Source organism: Drosophila simulans, chromosome 2L (genome assembly GCF_016746395.2).
Source record: "Drosophila simulans strain w501 chromosome 2L, Prin_Dsim_3.1, whole genome shotgun sequence".
Classification (NCBI taxonomy): domain Eukaryota; kingdom Metazoa; phylum Arthropoda; class Insecta; order Diptera; family Drosophilidae; genus Drosophila; species Drosophila simulans.
This window is the reverse complement of record NC_052520.2, coordinates 18122363-18135584: the sequence shown is the minus strand read 5'-3', so window position 1 is coordinate 18135584 and position 13222 is coordinate 18122363. Positions and strand designations below refer to the sequence as shown.

General features: G+C 39.2%; 2 protein-coding genes and 1 long non-coding RNA gene across 8 annotated transcripts in view; 1 reads left to right on the top strand and 2 right to left on the bottom strand.

The window, feature by feature from the left end:
* LOC6732668 (fasciclin-3) overlaps positions 1-13222 on the bottom strand; it is a 73812-nt gene that overhangs the window by 12057 nt on the left and 48533 nt on the right. The window lies entirely within an intron of this gene.
* On the bottom strand, positions 715-2682 carry LOC27209443 (trypsin-3). The gene is made up of 3 exons (XM_016184874.3): positions 2401-2682; positions 2074-2347; positions 715-2015 (listed from the first exon to the last, which is right to left on the bottom strand). The coding sequence occupies exons 1-3, from the start codon at positions 2625-2627 to the stop codon at positions 1647-1649; spliced, it is 870 nt and encodes a 289-aa protein (XP_016025385.1). The 5' UTR covers positions 2628-2682; the 3' UTR covers positions 715-1646.
* LOC27206668 lies at positions 2754-4351 on the top strand. 2 transcript variants are annotated; one of them, XR_006541503.1, is made up of 2 exons: positions 2754-3105; positions 3906-4351. It is a non-coding gene; the product is annotated as an uncharacterized LOC27206668 (long non-coding RNA). The 2 variants fall into 2 exon arrangements; XR_001600090.3 differs by having other exon boundaries at positions 2754-3843.

Below are 13222 nucleotides of genomic sequence, written 5' to 3'. Positions count from 1 at the left end.
AGCTTTTTTTCGCCGGCAAAATTTGCAGCGGACCATCGTCGTCCTCTGGGTTGGATTTACAGATCCCCCGACCGGATTCTCCTTCTCCGTTGGTCCCCATGTTTTATTTGATGCCATGTCTGCACTTTTCACAGGAACGTTTGTCCAGTTCAGTGGTCTTGCCTCAGCGGAAACGTTGGCCCAACTTTAAGTGATTTTTTTGTATGGTTTTTGGCTCACACATGTGTGTGGCCATAGAAATCACTTCACTTCACTTTTCCCCTCTATAAATTGTACAAATAGATTTAATTTAATGCCCTCACTCTTCCCAATAAAAATCAACTTGGGTCTGTGAGTCCATATCGATGCATCGTCTCCCTGTTGTGGCTATTGTTTCCTATTTTTCGGCCACGTTAGCGTCTTTTGCTCGGAACGTGATTTTTACTTGAATTTTGTGTTCGGGTGCTTTGGTTTTTCAACCACATTTTTAGTTGGGTCTTTCTTAAAGTTTCCCTGCTCACAGTGGAATGAAGTATATAACATGATTTAATATATAATAATACTATATAATAATAATAATTTCTTTCTTTTAATCGAGGTACTATAAAAATTTCAATTCCAATTCCTACAAACAGTATATTTTTTATTCAAACATATCAATAAATCACCATATTGGATACTTAATTTAATATTTTATTTCATTTAATTATGTGACATTTTATACCCCTAATTAATAGTTTTTTAATAATTACACCACGAACTTTCTTTCCTTTATCCCACTGCTTAGTTCAACATCTAGTTCGCCTTCGAAGAGAATGAAAAAAGCAAATCGAGCACATAAGTCGAGGCTGCTGTCTACCACAAATTGGTATGCAATTTCAGCACTATAAAAGGAAAATCAAATGCTGTATGCACGAGTACGTATACATTTGTGTGTGCAATCTGTGGGCTTATCAACCAGACCATTATATATCGCTTGGCTGGTAATTTTCAATTTATCAGCATCGATTTATCAGCTTTTGTGATACCCAGCTACCTGCATTCGGGCAATTGCAGAGCAACAAAAAATATAATTATTACCGATTTATGGCTGGCTTTCCATCCGACAACTGACAGCGAGTCTTGAACCCAAAGTCAATGGGAGTCAAGCAACAAGAGTTCAGCGCAGACATGTTATTGTTAACTTCTGGCTTTTCTTTTTTGGCCAATAGTATCGCGTGTGTGCGCAATTTCTTGTTACCTTAACGGGTCCGGTTTTTATCCGGCGTTTCGTGGCTATTAATAATGATTGGTTGTTACATCAAATTGCCGTGTCGCGGCCTTTTACTTTTTCTTGACCAATTTTCTATTTATTATTGGGATTATTTATGGCCTTATCAATCATGTTTTATGTACAAATTTATTTAGTTTTTCGGCAGTTTCCTTTTCTTCTTGATTAATGCAAAAGTGTAAAAGCGTTGAACAATAATCGAAAATATGGCTGTTGGAGTAGAAAGGAAAGTCAGTGCGGTTTTTCTGGGGGAAAAGTGAACGTGCCACACGTGGCACACAGGTGCAATACGAGTACAGGCGAAAGTTTCCTAGGGCTTTCCCCAATTTTCCATGGATCGCAGGGGCCAGTCAATTTTTCCTTTCCCAAGAGAGAGTTATATTTCATTGTCCTGATTTCAGACAACGCTGAGTATTAAAATGATGAAGGACATTAAGGAATATCTCTCTGCGATAAATGGTCTACTGTGGCCCACTGCCTCCGATATAATTTTGGTCACCCAGCTGTTGTAGAACGATACATCACTAAAGAAAACAGGATTTGGACTGGAACAATTGATGGACCCCAGAGCTATTCCATACAGCTGACCATCGCAAAAAAGTGGACCACCGAAATCTGTGGTACACAGCTGTTTCTCCGTGGACTTTACACATATGAGGTCCTCGTTTTCGGGTCTGGCAGCCATTAGACTCTTCTTCACCTTCAGACATTCGTCGAATGGCCGCAGTTCGACATTCACAAGCAACATGCTATGAAATCTTTGCCTCTAAGGGATAGGGTTTCTGTGGCATTAACCTTATGAGTAGTATTTGAATGGTACCTACTCGTACGCCGAAGATTCCACCAATGGTCTTGCAATCGTTTCCCACCTCCAGCGAGGAATTGCCCAGAACAACTGGAGCCAAGTGATGGCCGTCCAATTTCACAAACCTCTTCAGCTTTATAATAGCTATATCATTGTGTTGGTTTCTATGGTAGTACGGGTGGATAATCATATTATGAATGTCTACAACAAATTCCTCTGACTCTGGGGTCTTAAAAAGGGACGCGCAAAGGGCCACCACAATTCGTTTAGGGCTCATCATCACACCGTTTTTACTAATTTAAAATTCGAAAATAGGTAATGAATAATAAACATATGATATACCCACTCTGTAATGCAGTGTGCTGAAGTAAGCACATGGCGATTGGTTAGGATAACTCCGGTGCAGAAGTGATTATCTCCAGGAGTGTGAATATATTTGCGAGTCCGCAAGGATACCAGATACGAACTCAAATGGCTATAGGTGGGCTCGTGATAATGGTTGATCCTAATCGTGGTAATATTTTTAGGAAAAACCAAAGCAATTTTCAGCAGTAAAAAGTAAGCTAACAGCATACTTTAAGTTGCAATTTAAGTGACAGGTATGTCAGGGCTTCAAAGTTATCAAACATATTGCCACCAAAATTGCCACCTAAATAGTAAGACCCATGTTAAAATAATGCTACAAAATGCAATCAGAATTCTACTAAAACACTAAAAGCCTTATTATTATAAATTTATTCACGTATGCAATATTAATTGTTTGGAATTGCTTGGGAAATTACATTGCAAATCATATCCATAATATACTTGGATCTCATGTCGCTTGTGCCATTCAATCACTGAACTTGTTGCATGAATGGAGCAATAAATCATTGCCATTTGAGCTGCTATATTTTCACTTTCAAGTCATCAGCAGACCAATTGCATTATTCATGCTCCAGTTTGAGTTCCCCTTTTCAATGCAAACATTCCACATTTGTTTTCGCAATTATAGACGTTCGGCCATTTAAACGCTACAGATTTATCTGAGCCGTGCCACAGAGACAACAAAGTAAGACAACTGCCCCAGCAGACATCCACATCTGTCAGTTAATTAATGTGGAGGAGACAATGAGGTCTGTGGTCCTCTACCATTTGCATCTTGCGTTTGGCACTCCACTTTTCGATGAGCTTATGAGCTCTTATTGTAATTAGGGGACAATGAAGTCAAGTGGCGTTGGCAAGACAGGGAGTACCGCTTGCATATTCGAGCGTCCCTTGAATGCCAAATGCTTATTAAAGTCGAAGAAATATTATCATAATTAATGCCCCGAACAGAAGTGCAATACGGACCGCAGAAGTTTGTCCAGTTCTCTAGCTGGAAATTTATGCTAAGTCTGGATTATTTTACAATATATTCTACACGTACGATTAGGCCGACAAAGAGAGAGAGTAGTGTTAGACTTGGCACTAGACATGTGATAAATATTGCGGTCAATATTTCTCATAAATTCAACAATACGAGTTCAAAATTGCAGGCAGCAATTTATATAATTCCCCAACGTTGTGCAACATGTTACTGGCCAAATTAATATGCGGCCGTCTGCTTGTGCAACTCGCTTTCTGGCCTTAACCCTTTAAGAAGCTTATACAAATTGTGACGATGACAGCGTCTGCCAAACTGGAGAAGACTGAAATAACATATTCCCGACCAGACGAAGGTTGCCTAATTTAATGCAGAAAAACGCACACGCAAGCAACAGACGTGGCTGGAAAAGTTTGACAGGAGTTAGGAATATTTTATTACCCAGTACTATAAATTATGGTATAGAGTTTGAAAGTATATTAATGACCCGTTTCTGTTTTTTAAAGCTGAAGCATTTTCACTACACTTTTATATGGAATAATCTAAACTGTTCTTGGTCAAAGCTAACCAGAAGTCGGACACACCCTGCAGGCACCCTGGAGAACATTATGTTAGCCCAAACAGACGCCCCAAGGGGAAGCAACCATCAAACCTTCCAGAGAACGAGGGAAACAGCAGGATCCGCAACCAAGCGGAGTATAAATTAACATAATTTTCATATACACGCGCCAAAAGTTGCAACCACACCTAAATCTAGCCAAAGGAAAAAGAAATGGCGGGGGGACACAAAAAACCAAGGATGGGAAACCTTAAGAGACATATGAATTGCTTAACTTAAGGAAAAATATCAAAGAAATTGTGTGTGTGTGTAGGGGTATGGAGGATGGGAAAATGACAGTGTCCCACCCAAATGACAGTTATTAATATATATGCAAAAAAAAGTGTCTCGAAATTGTTGCTGCCTATTTTTTTAGGGATAAATGCTGGAAGGACGCCAAGTGTCGCCGGCGATTTGCGAGACATTTATCAAACCGCAGAGAAATTATGCAGACAGACTGAAATTTCGCCTAGCCAAATCAGAAACAACACCGAAATCAGCACCCGGCCAAAAAGGTAGATAAAGTCAACGAAATCCTATATACATATATATAAATATGAATTCCGAGGCCAGACGTCGCCGGTGCTCATAAAAAGTGTCTGCGAGTGGGTTTTAATTGTTTTTCCTTTTTCGCCGACATTTTCACAGGATGTTAGGGCATGGCGACCTGTCTCGGGCCACAAAATAAATTGATCTGTGGTTTTGGCCTTATAATTTATGAGCCTTTCTTAGGCGGGCGAAAGGGAGCGAAATGCTGAATGCGAAATTTGACAAATGGCTGGAAATCAGAGAACGGCAGTTCTCGCTCCAAAAAAGAAATAGAAAAGCTCTTCTTGTAAATGGTAACGAAACTGACATTAATTTTATGTTACTGGCAAGCGAAATCAATTAATTATTCTTGTTGTCAATTGCGTTGTGTCGTGAAGGAATACACACATAGGTGGATGGAGGATATTGATTTCCATTGGTGTTGACATATCCTTAGGGGAGTGCCAGACTATTATGGCTGTTTGTTAATGGGGGCTTTAATGTTGTGAAAATTTAATGAAAATTCGGTAAAGCAACTACGGAGAAGTAAGGCATGTTAATTAGTCAGAAAATTAACCAGCTTGAAATAAATAGGAATCAAAAACATTGAACAGCCGTGTGTTTTGATCTGAATGGAATTTTTTTGATAAAATTTATATTTCATCTTGGCTTTATTAAAATACGCAGAAAAATGTTGCCAATTATTGATTGACTAGGTCGTAATTAACACTGCGAATGTAATAGCTATTTCTGGAATTTACACGCAGCGCAAAAACAGCGTGTTATTTAAGCATTTTTTTTAGTTACAATTTACAAGTTAAAATCCATCAATCTGCGATAAAATATTATGTAAGCTCCCCACCAACCGCCTGATTGCCCGCACAATTAACGGGGTCAAATTTAATGCGACAGTTTTTGTTTTATGTTCGACCTTTTCTTCGCGCCACGGAATTCCATATGCGCGCCCCAGTTAAATTGCATAATTAATATGCAAAACTAATTTGTATGCTAAATATGTTATTATTTATATTCGCAATTTCTTTTCATTCATTTGCGCAAGAGCACATAAAAGAAATTGCTTGGTCATGAGTAACAGCTTAACAGTTATGTTTTAACGGTTGACTGGGCCATGTGTGTCTTTGAACCCGCTTTCAGCTTAAAGTTTTCGCAGTTGAAGTGCAAAAAAGAGTTTCTGTGTTGTCTGTTTGATTTTCGCACTGATCTGCCGAACGGATATGGCCATAAAGTATGACTCAGTCTTTCTCGGCTGACCCAAAATTGGCGAAATAGAATTTTTGGCACGTTTGAAATGCTTTGCTAATTAAAGCATAAAATAATATGCTGACAATAGCTGAGTGCTGAGTTTCCAGCTAAAACAAACTTTGTCTGAACTTTGGCAAGATCAACTTTTTGCCTTGCCGTCTGTTTACCTTTCGTCTTTAATTTAATTGCCCTGTGTGCATTTGTGTTTGCCCACTTGGAGAGACTTTGAAGACAGTTTGGCAACTAAGCGCTTTTCACAAAATACAAAATCAACAACACCAGCCGAATGCAACATTTGTCGGCGTCCATGACTCGCTTTTCATTCACATGCAAATGTGCCAGCGCTAAGTGGGAAACATGTTTTCCCAGACCAACAAAATCGAGCTCCAAGGCTGAGAGCGGAGAGCTGAGAGCTGAGTTGTCCAAGTTGCAGTGGCAATGCAGTCGGTTGTCGGTCGGCGTTAGAAGACGTGGCTTGTCTCCGTCCAAGGCTAGCCACTGTGGCTCCCATGCTTGTTCATCAACTGTCGATATACCACCTGCCTTTAATTTTCACAATCGTTTTATTTTCGACCCGGGAAATCATTTATTAAATCCATTTTTTATCTGCGCCGACCATATAAATTTTAAATGACAGACGCGCACAAAATGTCATCTTTTGGTAATTAAAGTTTATTAATAATATTTCCATATTAACTGTGAAAATATTGTAATAAAAAATAGCATATATTTTTAATGCCGGGCCAATTTGTTATTAATGCGCTTTGACAGACTGGCTGGACCAGCGGTATGATTTATATGCCACAGGCATTTATAATTCATAAACTGTGTTGACATTATCTAACCAAATAAAACACCCACACACATCTTCCACAGCTTTCGAAAAATTAAGGAAAATTGTTATCATAATAATTATGGTTTTCTTTTATGAAACCAATTTTTGTTTGCCTCTCAGTATTTATATATTTTTTTAATAATATAAAATATTAAGGTGATGTATAAAAATTTCATAAAATTTTTCTACCAAGCCAAGTTTTGCCACAACTCTTTACCAAAGTTCCAAAGTCTTCTCGGAAAACCCCCTGGTTATTTTACTAGGATAATTTATCACAAGAATATTCAAGGAGGTGGAACCTTTCGTTAGAGCGGTAATTAAAATGTTATCTTCCTGCCGTTTGCATTTTCTCCCGGGGGGTCACTCATTCGCCAGAAAAGTGAGGTGACGACAAATGTGTAGGATGCCCAGGGGCCAACCGGGGGTTAAAGTGTGATGCCTTGAGCCGGGGTTAAGTTTTGCCTCGCTGCGCCCATTTAACCTTTGGGTTTTTTGTGTGTGGCCACAGGCAAACATAATTGAAGTAATAAATAACGAATTATGTTGTGAAAGTTGAGCCGGGGATATCAACAGCAACAACAGCAGCAAAAGCAGCAAAAGCCGGAGCAGAATGAGGCAAGGTTTGTTTAGTTAACTTTTTCTCCTACAGCTTCAGCTTCAGTTTCAGTTTCACACTGTTTGCATAATTATGACATGGCCGGGAAACGTCTGCAGAGGTGGGAGTTGTCCGAGTTGCTGGCTAATTATGCAAACCCAGCGCAAGCCAAAGATTTATTATGATGGAATAACTTTTTAATGCAGGAGGGTCGGTGGGGGGATGGATAGGCACACAGGATTTGCCAGGTAGCTCTCTAATTAAAAGCTTTGCCGTTTTAATAAATTGTATGATTTTGTTTGACATGGCTCAAGGCCATTTACCAACTGCATACACATGCCTTTCCTGTTTTAGTTGAACGGCCGAGAGATAACTACCAGGGGAATAAAGTTTATTTTTTTAACACCGCCTGCGAGGCAGTGTTTTTAATTAATGACGTTGATGCTTCCTCCGTTCGCAGCCCATTGAATGCCAATAAAAGTGCATTAAATTGCAATTATGCTGTTGCTTTTGCTGACAGCACCGGCGAGTATTGAACATTGGGCATTCAACAGCCTGATAAATGGCAGTGAGTATTTCGTCAGCCGGCTTACAGTGCGTATGCGTGTTGTTTGCACTTACAAAACCTTTTCGCTCGCTTCCTTTTCTGTTTACCACTTTTTTTTTAATTAAAGCAAAGTCAACTTGCAGCTTTCTGGGGGAGTGGCAACCACAAAGTGCAAAAGTGCATTAAAAATGCATTTTAATATTGGCTGCATGAGTTGTTCATGCGGTTTTTATGCTATCTTTGAATGTGTAAATATTACTGCATATTCGACGCCCAGTTGAAGGCGGTTCTTTAAAACGAATCGAACAAGATGGGAAAAAACGTTTTCAATATTGAATACTTTCCGTTTTTTTAATATCTGAGGAAAATGAATATTTTAAATATATTTTAAGGATTCAGCCAGCGGTTTAGTAAGTTAAAAGTTATTTTAATTGAAGCATCAGAAAATACGGAATTTTTGATCTGACAAAAAGTTAAGGTTCCTGCAGTTTTACAATTTTCCTATTACTTAAACTTGCCCCAGATTCTACCATTTAATATTCATCTCGTCTGTGCGGACATTTAGAAGATAATTAATTGCAGGACATTTGTTGATGTTCGCCCTGCCAAAAACTTGTTGTCATGTCTTCCAGCCCGTTTCCGTTTCCGATTCCCAGAACTGACTGCAGATTTCCATTGCCAGCACGGCGAACACGTTTGCGATGGGAAAATGAAAAGTTGCTGGCAGTTGTGAAGTAAACCGAATTACATATTTCAACCGAATACAGGGGATTGCTGGGAATTCATACCTGGCAGAACCCGCAGATTCCCGGACCCGAAAGTGCTCCATAGTCCTGCTCATTTACGTTGATTTCGAGCGGAAAACGTTTGTCGCCAAATTTCATTTCAGCTCGCTTCAATTCGATTCGATTGACATTAATTAATGATTGTTTCGAGTCGCCTTCGCTTACAGCTAGAGCATTGATTTACGTTGTCATCGATTCCCCTGGTCGCCTTATTATTATGCTGGCACAGCAACAATTCTCCGACCGCCGACCAGCAGAATGGCTCGAAGTCTCCATCCCATCTCAATTGACGACGAGAGTTGCCAGGACGGGTGTTAATGATGATGAGCTATCCCTGTCGATGTTGGTAAGGCACTCAAAAAAAAAAAAATGTACACCATTTCCGAAATACTTGGGTATTGAATTCATGTGGAAAGGGGGTTCTAAAATCCTTATACATTATTCCTGCACTTCTTGGAGTTAAATAATAATTAATAAATGTCAACGCATCTATTGTTAAATTATTGCATTATTTTTTTAAGTGCACACGGTCACTGTTCTCGCTTGTGTCGCCCATCCTTGCAAATCTCAACTCTGGTGCGGCTTCGTGCCAAGTTTCAGTAATTATTGCCCAAACCAGTTTGGACTTTGCAACCACCAGACTGGGGAGCAATATTTAATTATGGTTTCTGCTCGGACTTGAGGTCGAGGCTATGGAAACGCTTCCGATTCGGGATTTTGTGGCTTGTCCTTTCGATTGAGAGCGGGTGTCTGCCAGTTTATCAATCAAATGGCAATTTGGTGATTAGCATTTAACCGTAGCTACTTCCATTAGCCAAAACATCAGACAATTGAAAAGTCAGCACTTGCAATTCGACTAAAAGCCTGCGAACTATTAATCTACTAATAGCGAGGGACCTACGATGCCATTAAAAATGGAAAGCAGGTCAGCCGTGATTTTTCTACAGAGTTTATCGCTTCGATTAGCTAATCGTATCGGATCGGAAACAAACAATGTGCTGGTATATTGTTTGCATATTTCATGACCTTTGACAACAATCAACTACGAGTGGAAAATCCCCGAAAGGGAAATCCAAACCTCTATGTGGGGAATGGGAAAAAGCTTTCAGCTATCACCGAGCAAATCCTTGTGGATTTTCCAGGACTTTACTGACTTGCATTTCTATGCAGGACAGGACTCTTCTCAAAAGGGAAATGGAGCCGTAATAAATGTCAGTTCTTCTTGGGGAATACCCCAACTTTACTGCGGTTGAGGTGAGGGTAAGTCGTGTCGGATAATACGATACCTTATTCAAGAGCGAATGCAAAAGACTCCGCAATAACCAGGGAGAAAAATGTTATAATATTTTGAACAGTTAAAGTGTATGCAGATTTTGAATTTAAGATGTTATGGCGACACTTGCAATGCTAATAAAATAGTTTTTGTGTAACTTCGTTTCTTTTTTCTGTTCCAATGTCATTGGAATACATTCATTTATTAAAGTATGACATCCCTTTCCTATTAATAAAAAAAACCCAGCTTTCCCACCTTGGTTACTTCAATGAAAAGCGTGAAAAATTTGCATAATTTTATATTATGCACTACACAAAAAACTGGAGTTTTCATTAAACAATTGCAGCTCATGGCATTTGATTTTTAAATGAAGACAGCCAGCTGCGCACACAAGTGTTCAGGGGTGTGTCGATGCCATTTTAAGGGGGTTCACGGATAGGGGTCTTAAATGGCCAGTGGCAGGGGGTAGTTCACCCTAATTATGTCAGAGTGTGTAAAGTCAGGCGGCAGAAATTCGAGCGCTCCGAATTTTGTCATCAGGGAAAAGCGGAAAACGAACAAAACAAAAAAGGATGGGAAATCCATTCTCTCAGCCTTTTGTGATTAGCTTGGTCATTTGGAAATTGAGACGTCAAGAGGGCCTCAGGGCTTCTTGCCCGGATTAGATCGGGGGTTTTTGGGCTACTTACGGGTTGGATTTAACAGCCACAACAATGGCAGGGAAAAAGTTTTCCTCTTCTCCGTTACCTGGGGCCAAATAGCAGGAAAAGTGTCAGCTGCTGTGGCGCACAAAGAAAAAATAGAGGAAAATGCAAACAGGTGCTGTCTGCATCCAACTTGAAACAATCTGCCTTACTTGCCCACTTTGCGCTGTGAAAATTGCATTTTAGCTAATGTTTGTCAGAGCCAGCATTGTGCTCAGTTTCAGCTTCAGTTACATTTCCACAATGACAGTTAATGACTTTAAATGGTTAAATGGCAGTAGCACAAAGTAGCACAAAATTTGAACATTTGCGCGGCGTCCTCTTTTGTCATTTGTTTGAATATTTGAAAATTTGATTAAAGGCTTGGACTGAACAGTAGGCCTCATTAGAATATGCTCACAATAGATAGAAAATTAACTCAAGTGTTAATGAGATTAGTTACATAAATACGTATTGTTGTGCATTTGGCTTACTACTCAGTTTTAGGAATATTTGTGTGTAAGTTTATTGTGCTCAAAGTATGTACAAGGTGCTTAAGATGCATGACTGAGCGATTAATTACGAAACCAAATTTAATTAGTTTCACGTGGTTTTATGACATATAAGAATGTAAGAGAGGAAAATACTTCAGGCTGAGTTTTTTAGATCCATATGAGTGCTTTGTCTTAATAACTAAAACCAAATCTATCGAAATTATGGCAAATGCCATCTATACATCGCACAAAAATTGAACATATTTTAAATATTTATATTAGGCCTTTGGAAATATAGGTCCATTTTTTTTACCTCTCCATGGGCAGCGATAAGCCCTCGAGTGACCTTTAAGTGACCTCATCAGGCAGAACCACCCCGCCAATTGAGCTGTCAATTATCGCCTCGAACAACCCAATTTCGATTCATTGAACAGTGAATACGAAAAATAACAATAATAGCAGTCAAGCTGAGTTTGCTAATCCCAACTAACGAGAGGATCGGAGGGTAGAAAATCCCACTTGGAAACTAGCCCAAAAAGAGGATTATACTAGAATCTGCTACCTGAATTTGGAAACTGGCCGAAAAAACCAACGCATTAGATTCGAGATCATTGTCTGGGGTTTTTCGGTAGATCAGGAGCTCCCATGAATGAAATGCGAAGGGCACCACAATGGGACATATGTAACTGCCAGTTTGGAAAGCATTGTGCAATACGCATGATAAATGTCCGCTTTTGGGAGTGCGAGGAATAATTCCGGCTAATGGCCATTGTTGTATGCAAGCTACTGTTCGTTCTTTTTATTTGTCTATTTGAAATGCGGATTTAGAATGTGCCATGAGTCCCTCCTTCCGCTTCCTGTTCCATATAGCCATATAAAGTCCTCACTCTCACTCGCGTGCTTGATTTATTATTAAATCCGTACATGGTTATTAGTTTTTCTTTTCCTTTCGGCAGAGGTAATAATTTTCCAAATGCTCTATATGAATTTTTGTATGCACCCCTGTGGTCCTCTTTAGAATAGGAAATAAAAAGGAACCCCCGGTTCTCAACGCTATTTCGGCGCTAAATGTGATTTATATACATTTGATTGTATATATTTGTTACTGCCTCCTGGCTACCCTTAACATCCTTCCTATCCCTGCTGATTTTCCCCCTTTCGGGTGTTTTGCGCTAATGAATTCAAATGTGTGCGTAATTGAGTTATTAAAATTTCAGTGAACAGGCTATGGGACCCTTTTGGCTGGTATTTCGAAAAAAAATACATACGTGCACACGCATTTAGGGAATTTCAATTTGGAAATACTTTAGAGGCGCTGAAGTGAGGATTTCGCAAGATTTGCAATGGCAAAAAGTTATATTTTAATTTATGACCGAATCCAATGTAATTTATTTTTTTCGGCGTGGTTAACTAAAGCATCGAAGGGGAGAGATTAAGAAACATAATGATAAGGAAGCTTGAGATATATTTGTTAACAATTTTGAATAGTACGTCCGTTTTGGTCTGCTAGATAATATTTCTCTGGTTGTAAATGTGCTGCAGAACAAATTAACTATTCATTCAATTTGGAAACTGTTGAAAAATCTCCACAAACTACAGTTCTCCGTGTCGAAATAAGTACAATTTCATTGCAATCAAATTATGAAGAATTGCATTTAAATTGCAATTTGGTCGGCTTCCAACCCATTGTCGCAACAATCATTCACCTTTTTACCTCTCATGCCCCATTGAGTATTTTGCAGCCAATAATTCCTCTTAAATACGGTAGCTTAAATTATTTATCAACTGATGAGCTCTACGGGGAAAAAAGTACACCCATGGTGCACAAAAACCAAACCGAACTAGCCGAAAGTGAAAAATGTTTCGTTAGCTCCACAAATATGTGAAAATGACTTTTCATTTTTTCGCTGCCCACATTTCCGCGTTTGAGTGTATTTGGGGTAAATGGCTGGAGTTTTTCTTTTATGGCTTCTGTTGTTGTGCATCAATTGGCGCCACAAATTTTGCACTGTTTTTTTCCCTGGCTTTTCACTTTTTTCCTTTTTTTGCCAGTTTTATGGGCCTTTTAAAGAGCGCCATGGGAATTATCAGGGGTTCGAGATCCAGTCAGATTATTCAGTGTGTGAACGTGGGCAGGCAAACAAATATTAACCTCTTTTTATGCACACACGCACAACATGTATTATTTAGCCCCATTCCACAAGATCTGCAAATATTGTATT

Excerpts from the sequence above, each read along its gene's own strand:
- LOC27209443 (XM_016184874.3), bottom strand. The coding sequence starts at position 2,627 with ATGCTGTTAGCTTACTTTTTACTGCTGAAAATTGCTTTGGTTTTTCCT. Across the intron at positions 2,348-2,400 it reads TCAGCACACTGCATTACAGA|TAAAAACGGTGTGATGATGA; the intron begins GTGGGTATATCA and ends ATTTTAAATTAG. Across the intron at positions 2,016-2,073 it reads GTGGAATCTTCGGCGTACGA|AGGCAAAGATTTCATAGCAT; the intron begins GTAGGTACCATT and ends CCTATCCCTTAG.